We start from the raw sequence: 27241 nt of genomic DNA, 5'->3' as shown, positions 1-27241 counted from the left end.
GACAGCAAATGTGATTTTTTTTTCTGGAGATAAGAACGTAAAACAAAAGAATAAATTTTTCCCCTGCTACAATTTTTAATAAATTAGTCAGCCAGCGCTTAATTCCTTCAGGTGAAGGAAAATAAAAACTAAAACATGAGCATCAATCAATGTTTGTTATTTGTAATCAAATGAAAAAGCTCTCAGCGTCTCTGACTGGAGGAAATTACTGCGGAGAAACCCAGAGGGAGAGTGTTAACCGCTTACAGACTCACTTGTGTGTTTTGTTGTTCAAACGTCTATTTCGGGTAAGGACTCTGTTGTATCTCTACAGTGCTGTTGCCATGGATACGGTATTTAGGGCTGTTCTCTGAAGACAGACTGTGTGTGAGGCTGAAATGAGCAACGCCGAGATTAACGCTGTGCAACGCGGCTTCAGGTCAGAGGAGTGCCTTTTGTTGGCGAGGGAGAGCCTCAGTTGTCTTTTTTAAATAATGTTTGAGGTGGGAAAATATCTTCATTTGATCTTGAATCTGTTTAGCTGCTAATTTTAGACAATTTTTCTCCACTGATTACAACCAACACCTCTGTGCGGGCGAATGTGACAGCTTATCCAAACTAAACTGTGACTGATACAAACAAACTAAAAAAACTGAGGTTTTAGATCAATTGCAAGTGCTTACAGTGGTAAAGCAAGCAGTGTGTCTAGCGAGCTAATGCGCTAATAGCAGCAATAATTGTCAATTTAGTGCTTTAACTAACTTTGGAAGTGTTTAGCTCCATTAGCTTCCGATAAATTCTAAAGAGATAATTAACTTTTCTGTTTTGAAAACTTCTAGATGAATAAGGTTTGACATCTGGGATGAAGCTTTGGTTATCAAGTGTTAAGATTTTTTCAAGTAGTCATCTGTTTATATTTGTACTCTTATTTTGCAGTATACTGTTGTCAAGAAAATCCGAGCTCATCCCACTTCCCCATGCTGGAGATTTAAGTTTAACAGTAATAATAAATAAAGTTATCTTTAAAATGAATCACTCAAGTGACATCAAGGCCCAGCAGTAGACTTAGGTGTCAATAAAATAAATCTGGTTGTGTGTGTTGTTTTTGTCTAAAGCAAACTTTGCTTTAATTCTACTTTTTTCTATCTAATCATAAGAAATCATAGTCAGTCAGAGAGTCATGAAGCAGGAAAAGCAGGTTTCCTGGAAAAAGAGGAAGTAAGTTTCCAGCCTGCAGATTTATAAAAATAGCTGAGACTATTCCTTATTTTAAAGCATGAAAGTTTTAAAGAGTAATTTGATAAGATTCAAAGTAAAATACTTATATTAATATTGGTTTACTTATAATAATATTTACAGTTACATTTGTGGGAACACTTACAAGAAAAACAAGTAACTGTAACTTTGGCATCAGATAATTAGAATCATGGATTATTCTTGGTTTCTTTTCAGAAAAACATCTGTAATAACTCACATTAGGATTATAATAAGGATAATTAATAAGTTATGGTTATAAAATCATAAATGAATGATAAATCAGAGAAGCTGAAGAAAATAAATGTGATATAAATGTGACATCATTTTGACATTGAACTTGAAATGGTGTAAAAGGTGTAAATGCAATTAAACATCACTGATATGTTGGAGGTAGAGAGTAGGTGAAAGGTTGTGCAGGCAATGGACATAGGAGGTTGAGCAACCCTGACATTAGCACAGACATCAGGAAATGTCTGTAAGACAGTGATGGATATGAGATCATCTGTCTGAGCAGTCAGAAACCCTATAAAAGGTGGGTGCAAAAGAGGAACCTTTCGTTGGATCCTCCGGGCAGCTTCGAGCCAAGAGATGGACAAAGAACTCTGCAGCTGAAGAAGAGCCGGGGCCACGGAGCCGAAGACTGTCCTGCCATGAGGACCAACCCGTCAGGCCCACAACTTGTGGCTTCGAATCGCACTTCTCTCATCAGCTGGGTTCAGACCCCAAAGACAAAGATGAAGACAAAGGCAAAGACAAAGAAGAAGAACTGGTGCCTTTTTTCCTGCCAGCACCAAGTCCTGTGTGACCTCAGCATCCATGCGGAGAAGAAGCTCATCAGACCTACAGAGATCCCTGCCTTCGCCGATCAACATCTTCCTCCTGCTGCAGCACCTTCTTCATCATCAGGCCAGGTCTGGGGTTCGAAACGCCAAACTCCGTCCGTCTCTCTCAAAGGTTCCCTTTTTTAGTTCTCAGTATCAGCAGTAGGGAAAGATAGACTAGATGATTGATTTTACTTATTTGATTATTTCTGCTACTGAATTAAGTTGTACTGACCCTTGCAAAAATGCCTTACTAATAAAATATTTAGCATAAAGAAAATCTAAAAGATGTTGTGGACATTCAGTTAATGAGTCACCTTAAAGTTCTTTGATGGTTGTAAAATAGCTGTGATGTTTGATTCTGGAGAGGAAAAAGTTTAAAATGTTTTTAGGTTGCTGGTAGCCCAAATTTAAAACGTCATCCTTGGGACTCGCCCGAGTCACTAAAACCTACCTGGTTCAATAACAAATGCAAGTTGTAAAATAGAGAACGAGCGACCGTTAACAGGTGTGCTCTGTGAAACTAGTTGGCTGTAGGCTGCTCAGTCTGGCTAATTCACAGGGGGAAGAAGGGTGGGACACCTGGATGTAGGCCGTCAAAAATCAGGTGAATCGTTTCTCGAAACCAGCTTAAACAGAGTTTACTTCAGTCCTGGACAGGGTAAATCCCGGCAGATTTAGGAAACTCAATTAACCCGTTAGAAGGAGAGCTGGTAGCACATCTCCCCTCTCAGAAGAGGAAGCAGAGAGTGAGAGAAAGGAGAAAGGAGGGGGGGGGGTGTTGCGCAACAACACTGTTCATGCAGCAGTTTCCTGTCCTCATGTTCTCCACCCATGATGCAGTGCAGCAGATTATGTATGTTATCTACACAAAATGCAAGTGAACTATTTAAAATCAACTTATATCCTGTGTGATTTTTGGCTGAACTACTAACTTCTGCTAAATACCATCCTAGAATAGTGCTTTAGCATTAGCATCCACAAAATACCACATCGATATAGCGTTTAAGCATTAGCTTTCACTAAATACAATGCTGGCATATCACTTTAGCTTTAGCATTAGCTTTCACTAAATACAATGCTGGCATATCACTTTAGCTTCAGCATTAGCTTTCACTAAATACAATGCTGGCATATCACTTTAGCTTTAGCATTAGCTTTCACTAAATACAATGCTGGCATATCACTTTAGCTTTAGCATTAGCTTTCACTAAATACAATGCTGGCATATCACTTTAGCTTTAGCAATAGCTTCCACTAAACATCATGGTGGTATTGTGTTTAGCATTAGCAGCTTCCACTAAATACAATGTTGGTATAGCATTTAGCATTGGTTTCGCTAAACACCATTTTGGTAGAGCACTTTAGCATTAATATTAGCTACATTAGTGCAACTAATATTTAGTTTAACTTTAAGGTTACCACAACTAGCTTTTTACATAGCAGTGGCCACAACTAAGAAGAAGTAATGTATTATTTAGGAACATATAAATAAACCTATATCAATTTGAAGTATTACCATTAATAATATAAATGTTTATATTTTTGCTAGCATGATCTTCTGCTCTCTGCTGTCTTTTTCTCATGTTTACTGAGCAACATGTTGAACGGCTCGCCGCTTATCCTGGTTGTGCCACAGACCAAACAGCTGCTGTAACTGCGTGACGCCATCAGGCGGTTTGGTCCAACTTGAGGGAAACCAAATGAAGATGTGACATCTTTCAGGACTCCCTGCCCAACTGAATCAAGTCTCCCAAACTATCCTGGCGTGGAAACATCCTCAGACAGAACCAATGTCAGCCTGTAAAATTTTATAGCGAAACTAAAAGTTCCCAGCTGTGCAGAATGTGACCACAAATTACAACTCTAATGTGCAAACTGAAGCCATTAAGTCCATCATCGATGCAGTTTAGCTGCTATGATATAATTTAGGGGTTTCAAAGATATTAAGTAAAACAGAAAAATGTCATTTTACTTTTCTGAATGTGAATTCTGAGACTTACAAGAGACTCCACTATGAACATAAACACTGTTTTTATATATTCAGCATACTAACGAAACTATTTTTCAGTAGAAGTGGAGCAGCCGCTGCAGTTTTGTCTCGTTGTCTTGTTGACTGACCTGGCTAACAGAGCCTGCAGCTCCTCCTCCTTCTTGGTGAGCTGCATCTTCAGCTCCTCGATCTGCGCCTGAAGCTCTGCGATCTGATCCTGCAGGTCGGTGGTCTCAGCATCCAGTTTACGTTTGGCCTTTTCCAGCTCCTGTCGCGTTTTCTCCTCCTTCTTTAAGCGCTCTGAGGACAATCACATGCATCAATCTAATCTGAGATGTTGTGTTTTTATCAGCTGTAGGCAGAAAATTACCTCAATTAGCAGAAACACAGGCTTAAATATGTGCATTTAATCTATGTAGGCCATGGGTGTGAAACTCAAACAAGGATTTTATTGATTGAGTTTTTGGGGTTTTGAAGATGGAATTTTAGGAAAATCTGGATTTTTTCCCCCCATCAGTGCACTCCTTTGGTTTTCATAATTCAGAGTGATGTCAGCACGCCCAGGGCGGCCATCTTGTTTGAAGAGCCTATTTTTACAGCTTCTATTTTTCTGGATTTTAAATTCAGGTCATTTCCACAGTGTAATGTAATAGTCAGGCTAAGATTATTATTATAATTATTATTATTTTAATGAAAATTAATAAAAACAGGAGTATAGTTTTACTAATGCGAGAATAAAGTTATAACATTCTGAGTATGAAATGATAATTTTATGAGAACTTCAACATGAAAGAAAATATTATCCATTAAATGACTTTTCTCTCATAATTTTAAGACTTTCTTCTGGTAAAATTGTGTCTTTATTTTCCTAATATTATTATATTTTTGCAATTAAGCAAAACTTCTGGTAGCCTAGTCCTAATACTCCGTAGTATAACTCATGTTAAGGGATGATTGAAATAAAAGCCACTTTTTGAAAATATTTGTAATTTCTTTTAAGAAAAGAAAGTGAGAAAAAAATAGTTTACATTTGGAAATCGGATCTGGTATGAAAAATCAGAGATTTTATTTTTACTCATATATATTACTCATATGCCCTATACAGCTCTGGAAAACATTAAGAAACCACTTAAAATGATCAGTTTCTTTGATTTTACTCTTTATAGGTTTATGTTTGAGTAAAATGAACATTGTTCTTTTATTCTATGAACTACTGACAACATGTCTCTGAAATTCCAAGCAAAAATTTAGTATTTATTTGCAGAAAATGAGAAATGGTCAAAATAACAAAAAAAGATTCAGTGCTTTCAGGCCTCAAATAATGCAAAGAAAACAAGTTCATATTCATTTAGAAACAACAAAACTAATGTTTTACCTCAGGAAGAGTTCAGAAATCAATATTTGGTGGAATAACCAGGAGGTTTTCAATGGTCATAATTTTTTCCAGAGCTGTATTTGCTTCATAAAAGATGGCAGATATAGGAAAATCATAAAAAATTTTAGATTTTAACTTTGAAGAGTTTAACTTTGTTCTAACTCTTATAACATCTGCAGCTTCTTCTGCCAGATATGAAAAGACTTGAGCTTTCTCAGGAAGAAGAAACGACTCAGAACCTTCTTGTTATTGTTTGGTAATTAGAAACTCACCCTCAAGATCAACCATCATCATCTCCTGCTTGTTCTTCACTTTGCCCAGATTCTTGGCCTTCTCTTCTTCCTCTGCCAACTGGGACGTCATCTCAGCGATCCTGTCCTCTACCAGTTTTTTCTCCTGTTGACCAACAAGGGATCCAAACAATATAAGTGCTGAAAACTTGGATGATGATTTCCTGTTTCCTGTTTGAACAGGAAACGCTCCTCACCTTGAGAAACTTTGAGTTTTGGTCTTCCAGCAGCAGAATGTCCTCCTCCATCTTCTTGATCTTTGCCTCAGCCGTCACTTTGTCCAGCTGCAGCTTCTGCCTCGCAGCTTCCTCTTCGTCCAGCTGCTCCTCCAGGTCCTGTGAAGGGAAAAACAAAAGTTTTGACTTTTTGAAAAGACAACACAGCAGTTTATGGATATTAAAAAATAAAAATAAGGGCAGCACAGACCTGGATGTGAGACTGCATCTTCTTCTTCTCGTTCTGCAGGCTCTGGTTCCTCTCCTCCTCCTCTTCCACCCGGGACTCCAGGTCATGCAGGATTTCCTCCAGCTCTTGCTTCCGAGAGAGGAGGCGAACTCTCATCTCTTCGGCCTCAGCAAACAGTTCAGTCTCTGCATGAAGCTGCTCCGCGAGAATATTCTTCTCCTCAAGGAGCTAAAAGAAGAAGAATCAACAGTTTGGGAAATGTGTGACGGTTTCTTAGCTTCAGGATTGTTACTTTTTCTAACTCAAATTAAAATGAGGTTTATTTCAAGTGTAAATATTTATATTCAGTAAGAAGTAGGGCTGAGACAGTTTAGTTTTGACTAATTAAGAACTGTGGAACAGTTTGGCCTTGCAGATCCGTTTTGCTGACTCTGTGGAGGTTGTTAAACAGCTACTAAAAACTTTTTGATTTCCCCAGGCTTTTATGTCATGATTTCACTGAGTTTTATAAGTTTGTTTTATGCTTTGTATAGTTTTAAAGTTGATTTTTACTGTACAGCACTTTGTGATTCATATCTCTGGAAAGCGAGTTTTAAATAAAATGTACAAATTAATTGCATAGATTTTAACTTTAATTTAACAAAAAACATTTAACTCATTTAATGTAATCTAATTTTAAATACAAACGTTCCAGCAAGAATCCTTCTATTCATGCTTTTCTGCTTCGCCCGTGAATCTGACTATAAAGCGACATACACAAACAACATTGATGGACAACAAAGCCGCTTTTCTTGGCCCTTTGAGGCTTAATTTCTGCTTCAAAAAACAACCTGATGAGATGCTGGGAAAGACTATTGTTGTGTGGAAATTATTCAAAAAGAGGTAGCCTATCAGCGAAGCTATTCAAGCCTAAGATAGCATCTCAATGCTAAACATGTAGCAGCGGCACAGATGCTAATGTCAGCGTCTACAGTCCACATTTCTGTAGAAATTCCTAAAACGTTCGAAAGCTGAATGGGTAAAACAGAACTTTGCATCAATCTGATGGTTGAAATTATAGACTAAATAACAGATTAAAAACAATAAATATATTTGCTGTTGGGCACATGTGGCTATTAAAAAGGGTTTTTGAATTAATTATTTACGGACTCTTTACTCGACCTGCAGGGAGCAGATGCTCTTACCTGCTGGTGTTTCCTCTCCATCTCCACCAGCTCGTTCTCCACCTTCAGCTGTCTCTCCTTCACCTTCACCAGCTCCTCGTCTCTGGCTTGCAGCTCCTCCTCCTGCCTGGTGACCTGAAGCAGCGGCTTCACCTGGAACAGAACCGGAACCAAACCCATGTCTCCCTCATTCGACTCCTTCAGTTTAACTCTGCGCTGTTGCAGTTTGAGGCCTCACCTTGGTGAAGAGCCTCCACCACTGCCAATGCCGCAGCTTCAGGTAAGCAGCGCAGTTCCTCTGGAGGACCTTCAGAGCGCTGAGCTGCTGCTGCTTCTTAGCAAAAGCTCTAAGAAAAAGAAAAAGAAAGAAAAGAAAAGAAAAGAAAAGAAAAAGGTTCGGGCTTCGTACATTTATCCCCTCAGTAAAATTCAAGAACTTTTCAGGCATTTTCAAGCTAAGATTTCAGACTTTTCAAGCACTTTGGAGCTAAAACAATACAAATAGACTAAAAAAGACAGTTTACCATTATATAAAGTTACTTATTAATGTTATTAATAATGTGTTCTACATAAGGTGAACTAAAACATAACAAGAGTTTTGAAATGTTTCACCCTGCACAGAGTGGTCTGAGAACAAAACACTAATGTAATATATAAAACAGAAGATATAACAGATATATATATATATATATATATATACAGTACAGACCAAAAGTTTGGACACACCTTTCTAATTCAATGGGTTTTCTTTATTTTGATGACTATTTATAAGGCAATAAATCCCACTTATTAACCCGACAGGGCACACCTATGAAGTGAAAACCATTTCAGGTGACTACCTCTTGAAGCTCATCAAGAAAATGCAGAGTGTGTGCAAAGCAGTAATCACAGCAAAAGGTTGCTACTTTGAAGAAACTAGAATATAAGGGGTATTTTCAGTTGTTTTACACTTTTTTGTTTAGTGCATATTTCCACATGTGTTATTCATAGTTTTGATGCCTTCAGTGTGAATCTACAATGTCAGTAGTCATGAAAATAAAGGCAACTCATTGGATTAAAAGGTGTGTCCAAACTTTTGGTCTGTACTGTATATATATATATATATATATATATATATATATATATATATATATATATATATATATATATATATATATATATATATATATATATATTTCAATTACACAGATTAACAAGTAACTGAGCAGTTAGGAATATTAAATATTCATTACACTGAAACGACACAAACAAATCATGCTAAGGTAAATAACCTTCCTGCTCAAATTAAATACTTAAACATAATATATAAAGAAAGTAAAAAAATCTCTAAAAAAATGTTTTAACTGAAATAATCTGCCAGTGGAACGAGACATTTAAAAAAAAAAATTTCGTTCCACTGGCAGATTACTTCACTTATAACTAGAACTTTTAAAAAATGTTTATGAATTATTTATTTAAGATAATCTTCTATATCTTACTTAAAAGTTACTTGTAACAATTTTGTTTTATTTCATGTGAAATATGATATGTGTGGTACAAACTAGACCAAAAATACTCGATAAGACTTTGTAATGTTAGGTTTCTGAATGCTTTATAAAATAATTAAAAATGTAATCATAATAGATATTAAAGTGTGCAGGAAATATCTGCCAGGGAAATCTCAAATATAATTTCTTGAAAATGAAAATTTCCCGGTTTTTAAGTAAAGATCCAGCTCTTACTTGCGAGCTAAATATCCGCGGCACACGGACTGGAAGTAGATGATGATGTCGGTGATCTTCAGGTCTCGCTCCTCCTCCAGATGAGCCAGAACTCCGGTTCTGAAGAAGATCTTACTCTGACCGATGCGGAACAGGTTTGGGTCCAGCTCTAGGGCCTGAATCTGAGAAAACAAAAAAAAAGAGCAGAGAGTAGGGCTGAATGATAAATCGGTTTTAACGATTAATCCGATTTTCTGTTCTTTGAGATTTAATTTTTGGAAAATCTGGATTTCTTTTCACCAATCAGTTTGATGTTAGCTTTGAAAGCAAGTTTTACAACTTCTATTTATTTAAACTTTGAGCTTATGTCAACTCAAAAAAAGAATGATTGAAATAAAAAGCCAGTGTTCACTATTAAAAAAAGTAAAAGAGCTATGAAAAAAGTCAGAAATCAAATTTGGTATATTAAGAAAAAATAAATAAATCTGAGATTTAATTTTTAAACCATTTTGAGCTAACTAAGTGGTTGCCTTAGTGAGAAAACTACAAAACAAACTAAAAAATGATGTTACCATTCTCTCACAGGCCTGTTTCCCATCCATGAATCCCTTTGGAATGGCGTTGGGGGTGAGAATTTCATATCTGCAAATAAAAAAAAAAAAGACACCAATATATTGGTGTGAATAAATATTTACACCAAGTTGGTGTAAATATTTGTTCATACCAATATATTCTATGTGAGGAACAGAAACAGTTGAAAAAACTCTGCAGTTCTTCACCTCTGTCTGAACTCCTGGAAGACGATCCGGTTGGGGAAGCCCTGTCTGCAGATCCGAATTCCCTCCAAGACTCCGTTACACCTCAGCTGATCCAGAACCAGGTGAGGTTCTAACTTACCGGCCTGCGGACCCAAACACATTTAGCATCCCAGACACAAAAAAAGACGAGAGTATACAGACAATATAAGTTATGATCTGCAGGTGAAAGTTTACTCTTTTCTCGTGGTTGGGGATGATGCAGCGAACAAAGTTTGGGTTGGTGTTCCTCAGGGTGGCCATGAGTTTGGTGAGCGACTCTTTGTACAGCTGCCCCACCGTACGAAACATTCCCTTTTTGGTTTTATAGGTGGCGCCAAACGCCGTTTCGTTCATCCCAGCCACCTGGTCCAGACCCACGATTCGGTCCACTGGTGGGGACACAGAGTGAGACGTAGACAGTCTGTTAGGACAGCAGAGGCTTACAGGAGGCAGCATCACAGTAGATGCGTTTCCATTAATATTAAACTTACGCAAATTTGAATTACGAAAATAAATCTGCCCATTAGAAACGTGGCAATTTTGAGAAAGCATAGGTTTTTGCGCCTGCATGATCATGTGATCAACAACTGGATGTTGCTACTGGTGGAAAAGATGAAGAAGAGGACAGGAAGTGGGAGGAGGCAGGTGTGGGAGGGCATTCTTTCTTTTACTTGAGAAATATTATTATTAAATTATAAGTAGCTTACTGCGCATCTGTTGGATGTGAGGTAATGGGAGGCGGGGCGAGAACTGTAGTTTTTCCATTCCGTTGTGAGAGGAGCGCTGTTCTTGTTAAATATGTTGTGAAACATATTTAACAACATATTTATATGTTAATAATGTTTAACATTGTTAAACATTATTTAACAATGTTAACAACATTGTCAAATATGTTGTTAAACATATTTAACAACACATGTTGTTAAATATGTTAACTGCAACCGTTAAAGTGTGGATGCTAACATCACTAGTGAGTCAACAATTGCTACGTATAGATTGGTTTTGCTTTTAAAGAAACAGATTTCAGAGATTAGATTCTTAAATTTCTGCAACATATGAGCTAATGTTTTATGCAAATTTGAGCATAATTACCCAACATTTTAAACGTGTCACTGTTTACCTCCCTATTGTTTATTTTGTATTAATAAACATAATTAGTTTTATTTGAAATGTTACATAAAGGCTTGTTTATGTATTTATATCACAGTAAATACATAAACAGTTTTGCGCATATTTGTAATGGAAACGCAGCTACTGACATGAGGTCTCCAAATGACCAGGAGCGGAAAGATAAATAAAAACAACAGTAATCTAGGACTAGAACTAGAGCTTCTGGACATGGAGGTAAAAAGCATTTGGCTGCATCTACTGGGTCTCCTCCGGGTTCAGAGGGAAGCGCTAAGATCCTGATATCACATTCCCGCTAACATCTGAGATTCTCAACATTTTGATTTTTTTCAGGATGACTGATGAGTGCTTGCATTTGGCTGCAGCTTTTTTCTTTTTCTTTCCAAAAGCAGGATACGTAATATCAGTGTTTCCCAAAAGTCTAATTACAGTCACTGGAACATTGTCACATTTTGTCACATTATGACCACAAACTTTAAAGTTTTATTAGAAATTTGTGCAACTGACCAACAAAAAGAAGGGAATAATTATGAAGTGGAAAAAAAGGAGAATCAACAACAAATGAAAATCTAAAAAAATTTGTTTAGAAGTCATGCAGAGGGAATGTGGAAGAAGTTTCTCTACAAATAAACTAAACAAAAATCCAAGACTCAACAGAGAAATCAGCCATAATTAATGAAAGGGTTTAAATTATATTTATGTTAAAATGGCCTAGTCAAATTCCAAGACTAAATTCTACTGACAATACTTGAAATTAGCTGCTCAGATTGAGCTATTTTGATAACTTCTGCAGACTTGCAGCTGAAACTGATTGCAGGTTGCATGTTATTCTTATATTACACACCAGTAACATGCCACACTTTTCAGATTTTTATTTGTAAAGAAATTTGAGAGCTGTATTTTCCCACTTCATAAAACTCCAGGAAAATATTAAATTAAGTTTGTGGTTGTAAAATGTGAAAATGTTCCAAGGGTATGAAAGCTTTTGCAAGGCGCTGTACAAAGAAAATGATTAATTAATTCGTCATATGACACTGAAAAACTTTCAACCTGGATCAAATCAAAACAAGTTTTAAACCATCTGATTTGTGTGAATTATTTTTTTTTTCGATTAAGAAATATGAAGATGTTACACCTTCCATATTATATTTTTGATGGGAATAATTACCTTTATTCTAAAACTGAAGGAAGTCGAATTTAAAGTAAAATGAGATAAATTGACTTTTGAAATGTCAATAGCTGCTGTAGATTAAACTGCTTTAGCATACATAAGAACTAAATTTAATCATGTATTTAATTTAATTCCGCATATTTTCTGGTCTTTTTGTTATTTGTTTGCATAAAAAGGGAAAATAAAATAAACTAATCAACAAACACAGTTAAACTGGATGTATTCCCTCTGTAAGTATTGATTTTAGCGCTTGCTGAATATAAATGATGTCACATATTTATGCCTTAGCAGGTTCCTTCAAATTAAAAGTCGCAGTCTGGTGGAAGTTTTGCACCTGAGCAAACATGATCCATGGCTGCAGGCTGGAGATTTAATTATGATCTCAGAGCTAAAGTGAAACACCAAAACCAGCATCTGGTTTTCATTTCTGCAGCTGCAGCGAGAGATCATGTCACTGAATATTCTTTGGTTGTTACGGAATGTCTCTCTCATTACAAAACACCAGGACTACTTTAGCTTAAACCCACAAAAATACAATTAAAACACACTAATTGAACTAAGGGAAGCACATATTCTAGTTCCCAACTAGTGTGCTGCTGCTTTTGGCCGGGTCAGAGGAGCCATGCAGCTCGGAAGCAAATGGGAGCCACTTCAGATATGATATGATTCACAGCACTAGCTACAGGCAGATCTGGGCAAAAATACACCAACATGCTCCAAATCATCTGGTTTAACAAGCGATTATATCCACCCTCTAGTTTATGATGCAGTAATTCATATTTTGGCCCAGTTCTGCTGTGGTGCCACCCAGTCATTCACCTTCTGGCTCATCCAGACATGTGACATTGTCATAGAATGAGGCCCTTTGAATGGTCTGAATCTCTACAACAAAGAGAAGAAAAGGAGGAGGAGGTGTTGAGTGTGAGGTGGTTTTTCAGAAGTCAGAAAAGTGCAATAAGTCAACATCAGAAGAAGCTTTTAGTAATAATATGTCTGGAAGCTGCAGATCTGAGGAAAAGATTTTCCTTCTTACAAGTTAAGATGTTTCATATCTTAAACATCTTAACTCAAATAACAAATAAATACAAATAGCAGTTTTCTTTACTAATGCCTGGTTCACACAGCAGGGTTTCCCCCAGTGTATTATAAGCCTGGCATGCCACCAGGCTTTACTTGTGCCCCCACCAGGCTGAGCATTGCTTATTTATTTAAGTTTTTTTTTAAATGTTTGCATTTTTAAGAGTTTGGTGTTCAGGTATTAATCTTCTAATCTTTCAATAACACATAATTGGGGTGCTGTGGTGGTGCAGGGGTAAAGCACAACCCACATATTGAGGCCTTAGTCCTCGTGGTGGTGGTTGCAGGTTCGACTCCCGGCCTGGCGACATTTGCCGCATGTCTTCCCCTCTCTCATTACCCTTTTTCCTGTTGAACTACTTTCAAATAAAGGCCACTAGAGCCAACAAAACCTAAAAATATATATATATATATTATATATATATATATATATATATATATATATATATATATATATATATATATATATATATATACACACATATACTGTATATACGTACATATAACACATAATTATCAAGTGATATTTTCAAATTTCCTGTCAACTTTAAACATTTTCTAACTCAAAAACATGATGGGCCGCTGGGTGAATGACTGCCCTAGCACCCAACCACCGGGCTCAGCAAGTTTTCTGGGGGAGAGCGAGATTTTAAAGTTTCGGCTGAATTTCAAAACCTGACAGAAATCACTCATGATGATAAAAAATGATAGATTTAACAGGTTTGATCCTTTCAGCCACACGGAAATATTTTACTCGCCAACATTCGGACATCAGACAGGAATCAACGCGAGTTCAGAGTAAACAAACTTGGCTGCCGAGGAAGAAGAAATGGAGATTGTTTGTGGACTAGAAAAAACAAAAAGATGTCTGACGTAAACTGGACTTCTTGTCGCACCATGTCTGTTGTTTTGTCTTCTGTTATGATTACCCTCCATGTTTTCATCACAGTGCTTTCTGATTGGTTACACGTCACATTTCAACAGGCTGCGTTTGTTGTTTGTCCTCAGGAGACACCATATCGGGCCAAGACGACCCAACGTGCTGAATATCCCTGATCTTAGATTGGAGCAGTCCTCATGTCTGTCCGAGTGGACAAGATCACGACAGATATATCTCCTTATATTTTCTTAAAGGAGAACTATTATGAAAAATTCACATTTTGCTAATTTTTTTTTTTTAACTTCCATGTGGATCTCTACTGCTTCTAAAAAAACAAGCATTAAAAAGAAAAACACAGACAGCTGTTTTTTGGCAATCAGTTAATGATTTCTTGTGTCTGGAAACTGAGCCGTTTTCCAAAACCTTCCAATTGTTAAGTCACATTCAAAGGGAACTGTACTGGTACCTAGCAACCCCAGCCACACCCAACACAGTTACCTAGCAACCCAAATGGAGGTCCAGTACGTTTGGTCAGCTGGCTTCACCACTGTATTCGCTGTACAGTGGCTGCTGGAAAATCCTATCCTAACCTGTTCCAGGAAGCGTAATAGGTCACCTTTAAGAGCCATCATGATAATCAGAGCATCCTTAAGACTGTTGGAAGGGGAAAATCGGCATAAAAATCTTGCTGTGTGAACCAGGTTTAGGGAAAAACAACTTAATAAGCCAGTTTGACCCATCCATCCATCCATCCATCCATCCATCTTCTTCCGCTTATCCGAGGTCGGGTCGCGGGGGTAGCAGCTTCAGAAGGGAGGCCCAGACTTCCCTCTCCCCAGCCACTTCTTCTAGCTCCTCCGGGGGAATCCCGAGGCGTTCCCAGGCCAGCCGAGAGACATAGTCCCTCCAGCGTGTCCTGGGTCTTCCCCGGGGCCTCCTCCCGGTGGGACGTGCCCGGAACACCTCACCAGGGAGGCGTCTAGGAGGCATCCTGACCAGATGCCCGAGCCACCTCAACTGGCTCCTCTCGATGTGAAGGAGCAGCGGCTCTACTCTGAGTCCCTCCCGGATGACTGAGCTTCTCACCCTATCTCTAAGGGAGAGCCCAGCCACCCTACGGAGAAAACCCATTTCGGCCGCTTGTATCCGCGATCTCGTTCTTTCGGTCATGACCCAAAGCTCATGACCATAGATGAGGGTGGGAACGTAGATCGACCGGTAAATCGAGAGCTTCGCTTTTTGGCTCAGCTCTCTCTTCACCACGACGGACCGGTACAGCGCCCGCTTGACAGCAGACGCTGCGCCAATCCGCCTGTCGATCTCCCGCTCCCTTCTTCCCCCATTCGTGAACAAGATCCCGAGATACTTAAACTCCTCCACTTGGGGCAGGACACCCCCCCTGACCCGGAGAAGGCACTCTACCCTTTTCCGGCTCAAGACCATGGCCTCGGATTTGGAGGCACTGATCCTCATCCCGGCCGCGTCACACTCGGCTGCGAACCGCTCCAGCGAGAGCTGCAGATCACGATCTGATGAAGCCAAAAGGACCACATCGTCTGCAAAAAGCAGAGATGAGATCCTAAGGCCACCAAATCGGATCCCCTCAACACCTTGGCTGCGCCTAGAAATTCTGTCCATGAAAGTGATGAACAGAATCGGTGACAAAGGGCAGCCCTGGCGGAGTCCAACTCTCACCGGAAACGAGCCCGACTTACTGCCGGCAATGCGGACCAGACTCTGACACCGGTCATACAGGGACCTGACAGCCCGTATCAAAGGGCCCGGTACCCCATACTCCCGGAGAACCCCCCACAGGGCTCCCCGAGGGACACGGTCGAACGCCTTCTCCAGGTCCACAAAACACATGTAGACTGGTTGGGCGAACTCCCATGCACCCTCCAGGACCCTGCCGAGGGTGTAGAGCTGGTCCAGCGTTCCACGACCAGGACGAAAACCACACTGCTCTTCCTGAATCCGAGGTTCGACTATCCGACGGACCCTCCTCTCCAGGACCCCTGAATAGACCTTGCCAGGGAGGCTTAAGAGTGTGACCCCTCTATAATTGGAGCACACCCTCCGGTCCCCCTTTTTGAACAGGGGGACCACCACCCCAGTCTGCCAATCCAGGGGAACTGCCCCCGATGTCCATGCGACATTGCAGAGTCGCGTCAACCAACACAACCCTACAACATCCAGAGCCTTAAGAAACTCCGGGCGGATCTCATCCACCCCCGGGGCCCTGCCACCGAGGAGCTTTTTAACCACCTCGGCGACCTCGTCCCCAGAGATTGGAGAGCCTAACCCAGAGTCCCCAGGCTCCGCTTCCTCAGTGGAAGGCATGTTGGTGGGATTGAGGAGGTCTTCGAAGTACTCTGCCCACCGGCCCACAACGTCCCGAGTAGAGGTCAGCAGCACACCATCCCCACTATAAACAGTGTTGGTGCTGCACCGCTTCCCCCCCCTGAGACGCCGGATGGTGGACCAGAATCGCCTCGAAGCCGTACGGAAGTCTTTCTCCATGGCCTCTCCAAACTCCTCCCACGCCCGGGTTTTTGCCTCAGCAACCGCCCGAGCCGCATGCCGCTTCGCCCGCCGGTACCCATCAGCTGCTTCCGGAGTCCCACAGGCCAAAAAGGCCCGATAGGACTCCTTCTTCAGCCTGACGGCATCCCTCACCGAAGGTGTCCACCAGCGGGTTCGAGGGTTGCCGCCGCGACAGGCACCGACAACCTTGCGGCCACAGCTCCGATCGGCCGCCTCGACAATGGAGGCACGGAACACGGTCCACTCAGACTCCATGTCCCCCACCTCCCCCGGGACGTGTTCGAAGTTTTGCCGGAGATGGGAGTTAAAGCTCCGTCTCACAGGGGATTCCGCCAGACGTTCCCAGCAGACCCTCACAACACGTTTGGGCCTGCCAGGTCTGACCGGCTTTCGCCCCCACCACCGGAGCCAACTCACCACCAGGTAGTGGTCAGTGGACAGCTCCGCACCTCTCTTCACCCGAGTGTCCAAGACATACGGCCGCAGATCCGATGAAACGATGACAAAGTCGATCATCGAACTGCGGCCTAGGGTGTCCTGGTGCCAAGTGCACATATGGACACCCTTATCCCAAGAGCCAGTTTCTGCAACCGAGGATCGGACCGCCAGGGTCCCCTCCCTCTGCTGCCACCCATCCCACACTGCACCCGACCCCTTTGGCCCCTCCCACGGGTGGTGGGCCCATGGGAGGGGGGGCCCATGTTTCCTCTTCGGGCTGAGCCCGGCCGGGCTCCATGGGTAAAAGCCCGGCCACCAGACGCTCGCCATCGTGCCCCCCCTCCAGGCCTGGCTCCAGAGTGGGGCCCCGGTGACCCGCGTCCGGGCGAGGGAACACCAAGTCCAAAGTTTTCCTTCATCATTGGGGTCTTTGGGCTGCTCTTTGTCTGGTCCCTCACCTAGGACCTGTCTGCCTTGGGTGACCCTACCAGGGGCATGAAGCCCCAGACAGCATAGCTCCTAGGATCATTGGGACACTCAAACCCCTCCACCACGATAAGGTGGCAGCCCATGGAGGCCAGTTTGACCCTAGTAAGTAAAAACGTAATTACCCCCCACCCACCTTTTTTAATTTAGGAATTAGCAACAATTAACCACCAACCTGATCTGTACCATGAAATGTAAGATCAAAACATTTAAACAGAACCTGTCTAATAACATAAATAAGAATAAACCATCTCATAAAAATTAACATAGGAAAGATTATTAATACATCTCAGAGCATCTTTCATCAGTTTTATGAATATGACGCAGTTTGGCACCTTTAAACCGTCTGAATTACTTCTATGACTAAAGGAAATAAACCTCCTTTCAGCTGAGCTGACACTGAGAACGAGTGATCAAAAACCTGGAGAGAAATCTGTTGCCTGATGGACGTGAAGACGACAAATCAATGCCTCTTAAAGGCCAAACAAAAAAACAGTTTTGATCATTTGAAATGGACTTCCAAACTGAAAAAGTTAAGTGTCAAAACAGGAATGAGATGATCATTCATGATCTTATTTCCTCATGTCTAGACTTTTGTCACACGTCTGCAGCTGGTCCAGAAGTCTGCAGCCAGACTTTGAACTGGAACCAGCAGCAGAGCTCACATCACTCCTGTGTTAATGTCTTTTCAATGCTTTATAACTTCATAATAGAGTGCATGTTAAACTGCTGACTTTAACTTTCAGCAGCCTGCAGAGTCAAGCTCCTTCCTAATAGACTGAAACGTTAAATTCCAAGCTTCAGATCCTCAAATCAAAAGTTAGTCTTAATCTAAGGGACCAGTTTAATATTTTAGAGAATCACTCCTCAGAGTTTTGCACATTTTCCCTTAGGAACTCTTCAAATATTACTGGTTATTATCTGCATTTGCTTATTTTGTCTTTTTAATTAAATTTTATTATGTAAAGATTTGACATTTTGTCTTCAAGAAGCACTTTGATAGTTTTATTTAGGAAAGATCCTCTCATCTAAAGAAATTAAATTGATAAAGTTTTTGACGTCTGTCTGTCTGGACAGGAAGACAACACCATTTCAAAACTTGTTGGATGCCAGCAAACCAAGTTGTAGAAATACTATCCACAGATGTAGAAAACATAGAACAGTGAAGATCCTTATTCCTTTTTACCAAAATTACCCCCAGAATAAATAATAAGGTGCAAAAATGACATTCATGGGAGAGTTTTAATACCTTAAGCTCAAGTTTGACTCTGACTGGCTCCAAAAGGCACTATAAAGGTTGTGGAGTGGCCTAGTCAAAGTTTTGACTTAAAATGGATGCTGTGGAAATCCCAGCTCAAGCTTTTTGTACTCTTATTAAATTAAATTATCATTTAAAAAACTATTTTTACCTTCAGGTTATATTAAAACTTGAGCTCAAACATCTAAAACGTTACAAAAAGCAACAACAGAAGCAGATGTAAGAGGATGAAACCCCTTTTCACAGCTCTGTAAGTAAGCAGAAAGCTACAAACAATTGAATCTAACTAAACGTGGTTTTTAAATGGATTCTTTCTAGTTTACGTTGAGGTTTAAAGGAAGCAAATTACCGTCTTTCCATAGTTCAGCCACAAATTTGTCTGTTGACTGATGAAGAAGCGTAGCCACGTTGTCATTAAGAGGGTCCATGTTCTTCATCAGCCACTCGTCTGACTTGTAGTCAACCTGAACAAGAAACAGGCTTTAGTTTAGTAAAATGCAGAGAAATGAAGTTTATTATGCAATTATTTATGATATACAGTACATGCAGTAGAGTAAGGATACTATAAAATGCCCAAAATATCTTTCAAGGACATGGTTTCATAGAGATTAGGTTAACTGTATCTTAAAGTAAGATCACACAAACTAAACAAAAATAAAAAAAAATTACATTTTGGAAACAGATGAAAATCAATAAGCTGATTATTGTATATACCAATTTCAATATGGCTGAAAAACTAGCTCAAACTTTTTCCTGAAATGGATGTGTTTTTATTTAGCAATTTTTTTTTTTCTGGTACCAATTTTCTCAATTTTATGTTCAGTGGAATCGCAGCTGCTGCTTCAACCTCACTTTGCTGAGGCCTTTTGTTTTGGTTCAGCTTCATTGATAACTTTTACATCATCAGTGAACATTTGGCTTTGTTCTGAAACATTCTGTTGTAAATCCAAAAGCCACATAAATATGAACAGATGTGAACATCAGCAGGCCTGTTTGTTTGGCCAATCAAGATTTTTACTGCCAAACATTTCTGACCAAACAGGCCTTAGTATTCACTGGGAATCCCACAAGAGAAGATGATGCATTTCAAACAGATATTCAAAGATAAAGAATTGGCAGGCTTAATTGTGACTTAATAGAAGCTAATTTTCTAACAAATCTGCTTCCAAAAGATAAAATCAATTGTCTACTAAGTGTGGCGTTTAGAAACCCAAACAGTAACGATGCCTACCCTTCCCGCATAGTGGATGATGCAGAAGTCAGCCTTGTCTTTGAGCTGCCTGGGTCTCTGAAACTTGGTGTGAGTTCCCTGCTCCTGGATCAGTTTGTCTACAAAGGTCTTGTCTGTGGCCTTGGGGAACCAGCACTCCTCATCCAACAGAGCCAACACTCCTGGAGGGTTTGCCTGGAGGAAAAACGAAAACATTTCATTCCCACAGTAGAGCACAGTAGTGCAGTCTCACCTACACAAACACAGCGATTTATTCTTCACCTGCTGTGTCTTTCATATCGCAACCTTCCTAAAATTAAGGCCTACGTCACTTCTTTCTAAAAGGCTTTATTGTCACTAACCGGTCTCTCGATGAGGTCGATGCAGGGCTGCAGGTCCAAGCCGAAGTCGATGAAGCTCCACTCGATGCCCTCCCTTTGGTACTCCTCCTGCTCCAGGATGAACATGGTGTGGTTGAAGAGCTGCTGCAGCTTCTCGTTGGTGTAGTTGATGCAGAGCTGCTCGAAGGAATTCAGCTGCAAATACAAGCAAGAGAAAGACTATCAACTAAAGAAAACCCAAAAAACCCCTATGTGAGCATGTACAGAGGCTTTCAAAAGTATTCATACTGCTGAATTCCACCTGAGCTGTGGATCTTGTCTTCATCTCTGATCAGTGTTTTCTTAAGTTTAGATGTGTTAGTAGATTTACAGTTGTGCCATACTCTTTTTTCATTTCCAGATGATGGATTGAAGAGTGAGATGTTCAAAGTCTAAACCTGCTTCTCCACAACTTCATCTCTGATGTTTTCTTGGACTTCATGATGTCGTTTGCTCCCCAATATTCTCTTAACCGACCTCTGAGGCGCCACAGAGCAGCTAGATTTGCACTGAGATTAGATTACACACAGGCATACTCTGTTTAGTCATTAGCAATCAACAGGCAACTTCTGAAGGCAACCGGTTGCACTCAAGAGAAAAGGGTATTGAATATTATTGAACATTACACTTTCCAGTTTTTCAATTTGTAAAACATGTTATGAATCATAGTTTCCATTTGGATCATATGTTGTTTTTATCTTTTCACTCTTTCTACCAAAAACTGGATGATGAAAGTCTTCAGTCTGGTGCTTTTGTCTCGACTAGCCCTTTTTTGGAGGAAAATTTTGTTTACAGAGACTTCATAATTAATTTTATTTGGGGTTTTTTTATTGTATTTGTTTATTTATCTTGGATATGTAAAATGTCTCCCAGTTCCAGTGTTAAATGTTCATTAGAATTTAAAGTTTATTGATCATTGAGAATGTGTTCTTGCATTATTATGCCTTACCATTAAATTAATTCAAAATGGTCTCAAAACAACAAGATTATTGATTATCGCAATACAATTTATCGTCCAGCAATGTTTGTTATAGTGACAGGCCCAATCATGTATAATTTCCTTTCTAATTCATGCTTAATATACCACTTTGTGTTGGTTTTTCACATTAAAATCCAATGAAATACATTTATGTTTGTGGTTGCAATGTGACAAAATATGGAAAGGTTCAAGGGCTATAAATACTTTCACAAGTCCCTCAAAAGTAGGAACAGTATTACTTTTAAAAAAACGTAACAAAGAAAAATTCAAACCTGGAAAATTTCAAACCCAGCAATGTCCAGAATACCAATGAAGGAGGCGCCCTGCCGCTTGGTTCTGTCCAGAGCTTTATTAATACGATGAACCAGCCAGCGAAACAGGCGCTCATATGTTGCTTTAGCGAGCGCCTCCACAGCAAAGTCAGCCTGAAGGGAGGAAAAAAACACAACAGCATGAAGACGAAGGAGGAGAGAATAAATTCAATGAGAGCCAGCCAAGACTTTGGTGACCTGCTCCTTGGTCTGGGCTTTCTGGACGTAGTCTCTTCCCACTTTGATTCTGGGCGTCAGGATGGCTCTGGTAAACTCCATCACATTCATACCAAGCAGATGACACAGTTTCTGAGCAGCTAGAAAACAAAGATTTAAAAAAAATAAACATGAAAATAAAGCAGTTTCTAACTACATAATATGAAAAGGGTCACAAGACTGAAATATCTACAAAAAGTAGCTCACATGAGTTTGGCAAAGAGAGCAGAAACAGAAATAACAACTAATATTTCGTCATAATGCAGAACTCAGATTTTCTTGTCAAAAATAAATAATCGACAATATAGTTTGACATTGCCTGATTAATAATAATCTTTCTCAAATATGGAATATGACTGATAAAATTATTTTACTTGGCTGGACCTATTATGCAAAAACAGAACCTGATTTAAACCAAAGATGTTTCACTACTGAAAATAAAACACAGCTGTTTTGGTTCTGCCTTCTGTTTCTGCATTTAGAGATTTCTGGTTGTGCTGCATGATTAGAAACAGACTTTTATCTTTTTGTATCACTCTGTTCTAGTACCTTTTGTCTGACACCACACTTAGAGAAACTGCAAGACTGTACAAAGCAAGTCATTTCTGTTTTAGGGCTTAACAGGACACTGAGGAGGTGCACAGTTTATGATTTCTACACATTTTTCACATCAAACTCAGATTTTTGGGGATTCTCAGAATTTTCTAACCAATTGTATAAATTTATATAATTACAAAGTTCACTATAAATTCATAGCAGATATCTCTACAGTAATCAGGGTTTAAGTAGGGAACTTATAAACCCAGAAGGTACATGGTGGGTTTTGGCTGGTTGGTCAGTTGGTGGGCAGGTTGGTTGGTTGATTGGCTGATTGGTTGGCAAATCGGTTAGTTGGTTGGTCGGTCGGTTGGTTGGTTGGTTGGTGGGCTGTTTGGTTAGTTGGTTGTGCTGCTTGTTGGTTGTTCATCAGCTGTTTGGTTGGTTGATTGGTTATTTGGTTGTTCATTGACTGGTTGGTCGGTTCCTTGCTTGCTTCTAGAAAATGTGAAAGGGAATAAACTCTAGAAAGGCAAATGTTTGTTTTTATCCCCTTACTTTTTGAACACACTACGTTTTGTAAAATACTTAATTTAAGTTGTGTTTTTTTTATCTGACTTTTCCAGCCATTTATAAATCCTGACAGTTCAAGGGTGGAAAACAGTGAAGGAGTTCATGATCGCTCATAGTGAGCTTAATTTAACCGGATTTTACTTCTGGTTGAAAGGAAATAATTCCTCTTCGCTGTTGTCACATGCTGGCTTAGGAGTAAGCAGTTTGGCTCCTGATAAAGATGATCTCAGCTGATATTTTATTATATTTATTTTATTATATTTTATTGAGTTATGTATGCAATTTTGGACTGGATTGAAGTGGATCGAAGTAGTGGAACCTGTTTGTCAAGTTTACATTTGTTTTAAATTGATGCTGCATAAATAAATAGAATTGAAATGAGAGAGGGGTGTTTGTGCTTTACCAAATAGATATAAAGCAGATAGACTTTCTAGAATAGTTACCAGTATTATCAGGCATGGAGGCTTGGTCAGTGTTTCTCTCCTTCTTGAAGATGATGTTACCAAACTGCAGCACTGAAGACACCACCCTCAACATCGCTGCAAATATACAAATCCAGACAAAACATCAGGAATGTTGACGACATTTCAAGTTTTTTAACTGATCCTAGACACCAATACAATCATAGGTATTTACCTTTTAATCTAACAGGGATATAAAGCTCTGCAGAAAATACTTTATTTTTAACTTACAAAAAATCCACCTGAAAAAAAGTTTTTTATTTTAATTGGTGTTTAATTCCTCCTCCCTTTCTGTCTTATAAACGATCTTCATCTTCGCATGCAGAGATGCTGGCCAAGCGGTTTTGAATCATTTGATGACATTTCCATGAAGAAATGCACCTCTTGTTCTATCATTTATCTTTAGCGCTGAGCAGGAAACAGAACATTAAAAAAAAAAGACAAAGTTAGGTCAGAGTGAACTCTTGCCTTACCCAGAATCTCTTCATGTGCGAAGCTCATGATGTGCATGGCCTCCATGGTTTCATGGAAGTTGTCTTTGTCCTGTTGGCCTGGAATCGGGATGTTGCCATTCGACAGGAATCTGTAATTATTGAACCCTTCCAAAAGCAGATCGGCTGTGGAGAGAGAGTAAACGTTCAAAACCTAATCCCCATTCGATTTCAGACTTCACTAGTTTTCACCAACGGAGTACAAATGTAAAGATGTTTATTAAATAGGCTTATAATCACACTGCAAACGTCCAAGTTTAAAAATGAGTACCCTATTGAATATTTGTGAGAAAATAATATAACAAAGCAAACCACAGAAAACACTGACGAGGACCGAAATTTAAACTGACAAGTCTACAAATTCTCCTGTTTTTCTCCTTCAAAACAAGGAATAACAGCTAAACTTATGTGACATAAATATTAATTATTAAACAATGTATTGTTGGATATATACGTTAATGTTACGGTTGTATTCCCCATTATACAGCATATCTAAATGTATTTTGACATTACATATAAAGCTATTGACTAAGCTGTGTTATTTTTTAGTTAAATTATTTTAGTTTTTTGTCCTTTGTTTCCTATTCTAAGTGTTGGAAATAAAGCTACAATATCTACTATGTTACTTACATACTTATTGGTAGAAAAAACCTAACTGGTTTTGGTTTTAGAATATTTTTCCTCTTTTCTTTAAGACTCAAGTTTATTTGTATATCACATTTAAGCAACAAGGGAGCTCAAAGTGCTTTATATGATAAAAACAACACTGTAAACAACTATGAAATAAGTAATAAACATTACATTTTGTCAAATCCAATAATAAAAAAAAATTATTAGTCTGTCCCAGAAAGAAAACATTTCTACATTTCTATAATTAAGATAAATAAGGAGTTGAAATAAATATGTCTGCCCCTTTATTTAACAGAATTGAGAACATATATTTAGTTCAATAAAAGAAATAAAACGTGTGATGTAATAGCGTCTGTGTATTCTGGGACTTAATCTTTGTAAATTATATTAAAGTCCAGGCATTCCAGGAGTCAAGGTCTTTGAGTTATAACAATAAGACGTATTTTCACTTCTTACTAATCTTTCCACTCTCTTCTTACTCACATCTGAGATGCTCTCCAGCTCCTGCCAGCAGCTGGTAAAAAATGTGGAAGGTGCGTTCATCTTTGGCTTGACGAATCGCTCTGGATTTCTCCAGCAAGTCTGACGCAGAACAGTCAGGAACAGTAAATCCTTTTAATTCCAGTACGAAACAACCAAAACGTTCTGTGACTGACTTATAATGAGGTCAGAGCCAAAGCTTAGAAAGGTATAAAAGTATGAATTCCTCAGAGCAACCAAAACAAAGATTGTTAGATGAATTGATAGATGCTTATTTCCAGAACACAGGATACAGGTTTCGATGTTGGCACCCACGATGTACCCGGCAACATCAAAGTTGATGCGAATGAATTTCCCCTGCAGAGATCAACACAAGATTCATGTTAAAACAAAAACAAATCAATCGATCCCTGACACCTACACTATAAAAAATGTTTCCTGTGCAATGGACAAAATCACAAACATAATCCCCCAGTAGCGATAACGCAGTGGAAGCATAATAAATAGTATAAGATGTATTACTCCACATACTAACAAAGTAATTGTTTTATTTTGGAAATATTTTGCAAAAACAGCAACTTGATCTGATTGTCAGTGATGCATCTGTAGATCCATCTACAGATGCCTTTAGGGGAAATATGTGGTGGAACTGGAAGCGTTATCAGGCAGTTCCCATAGCACCTGACGCTACGTTCACACAGCAGGAAAATGCGACCTGCTTTTATTTTTTGTCCATATGCGACCCATATTCTACGGCAGCTTGTACAGCCCAACTCTGGTCTTTTCGGCAAGAAAAAATCAGATTTGTGCCGCTTCCATGTGTGGAACTAAATCAGATGCGTATCCAATGGGTTTGAAAGCGTCTGCAGTCCTAACGGGGATGTGGCGTTTTATTCGACTTTTATGTCAACGAGACATGCGTCACATTTCTGCAACACAAGAAGGCAGGCCCTCTAAATCCAGACATAAACAGTGGCTGAAAATTATAATTATGAAATTTTGAAAAGAAGTCTGCGTCGCCGAAGTGGATCACATCACAATCCCACAGCTCCTAGCACCGACTACGCATCCAAACAGACTTCTCTGCAGAAGTTTCGGTCAATGCTACTCATGTCACAACAACACATTTTGCTGAGCGATAAATTGTCCCAGAAGTTTTTGGGATAAATTATATTGTTGTTTTGAGTCCATTTCAGTTAATATTGTGGTAATGGCATAATACAAGCACACATTTTCAACGATAAATAAATTCTAATGAATATTTAAAATGTAACTGGAAGACATTTTAAATAAATTAAAACAACAAAAACAACATATAAAGTCTTTGTAAACAAAATTGTACTTCAAAGTCAGGGCTAGAAGAGACATATGAGCCGCGATCCACGCTAAACCGTTCACAGAGAAGCGGTCGCATTTTATTAGTATTAACGACCAATTAAGTGTGAACGTAGCCTAACAAACAGTCAAAACTTCACGTGAAGTTCACCGGACACAAAAACACTTCTGCCAGGTTCTATGTCCAAAGCTTAGATTGTAATTAACAACACTGCTGCTGGTATCAACATCTGACGTGATGCCACTTTCTTTTAGGAAGAAAGTCATAATTTTATCCCATTTAGTCATTATGCACTTCCAATTCATTCCCACCTCTCTGTCTCGGTGTATTATATTATTTCACTTGATAGATACTTTATGGTATGATGAAGTAGGCCATCTTACTGACATGCATTGTTTGCATGAATATAAAACTCTTCAAACTGGACTTATTTTAATGCACCAAAAGACCTTATGACAGTTATATTAGACTTGATGGTTTCTGCCTGGCTCAACTCACAAAACGTGACGAGTTGTCGTTTTTCACAGTCTTTGCGTTGCCAAAAGACTCCAGGATGGGGTTAGCCTGAAGAAGCTGGCGTTCCAGTTCACCCTGACAAACACACAAAAACACACACAGACAGCGTTCAGTCACCAAGGGGTGTGTGAGGTGAGCGGAAAGCGATGACAAACTGAGGTTCACAGACAGGTGGAAAACAATCATGCAGCAGATTTCACAAGATCTATAGAAATGGAGGCGAAAAGAACAAAGCTGAGGGAAAATGGCAAAGCGAGCATCACAATTAAACCTCTGGAGAAAAACTGTTAGAAAAAGCCAACGGAGGATCAAATAAATGTTTCTATTAACCTTTGCTTATGTTCAGGTTTTGCAAGCAA

General features: G+C 39.4%; 1 protein-coding gene across 3 annotated transcripts in view; it reads right to left on the bottom strand.

The window, feature by feature from the left end:
• The window catches only part of LOC116719711 (myosin-10-like), an 87371-nt gene that overhangs the window by 18509 nt on the left and 41621 nt on the right, over positions 1-27241 (bottom strand). For all 3 annotated transcript variants that reach the window (XM_032562343.1, XM_032562345.1, XM_032562344.1), the window contains 20 exons: positions 26865-26957; positions 25324-25387; positions 25034-25132; positions 23903-24046; positions 23412-23507; positions 21841-21959; positions 21604-21756; positions 20335-20508; positions 19994-20167; positions 19112-19226; positions 9976-10169; positions 9763-9884; positions 9556-9625; positions 9005-9165; positions 7522-7630; positions 7305-7436; positions 6142-6348; positions 5913-6050; positions 5698-5821; positions 4179-4350 (listed from right to left, as the gene is read on the bottom strand). In XM_032562343.1, the coding sequence (XP_032418234.1) occupies positions 4179-4350; positions 5698-5821; positions 5913-6050; positions 6142-6348; positions 7305-7436; positions 7522-7630; positions 9005-9165; positions 9556-9625; positions 9763-9884; positions 9976-10169; positions 19112-19226; positions 19994-20167; positions 20335-20508; positions 21604-21756; positions 21841-21959; positions 23412-23507; positions 23903-24046; positions 25034-25132; positions 25324-25387; positions 26865-26957 (2660 nt within the window). The remainder of the gene's footprint in view (positions 1-4178; positions 4351-5697; positions 5822-5912; positions 6051-6141; positions 6349-7304; positions 7437-7521; positions 7631-9004; positions 9166-9555; positions 9626-9762; positions 9885-9975; positions 10170-19111; positions 19227-19993; positions 20168-20334; positions 20509-21603; positions 21757-21840; positions 21960-23411; positions 23508-23902; positions 24047-25033; positions 25133-25323; positions 25388-26864; positions 26958-27241) is intronic.

The sequence above is a fragment of the Xiphophorus hellerii genome, chromosome 5, assembly GCF_003331165.1.
Source record: "Xiphophorus hellerii strain 12219 chromosome 5, Xiphophorus_hellerii-4.1, whole genome shotgun sequence".
In the NCBI taxonomy this organism is placed as follows: domain Eukaryota; kingdom Metazoa; phylum Chordata; class Actinopteri; order Cyprinodontiformes; family Poeciliidae; genus Xiphophorus; species Xiphophorus hellerii.
The sequence above is the reverse complement of the archived record's forward strand: the minus strand, read 5'-3'. Positions and strand labels throughout refer to the sequence as shown.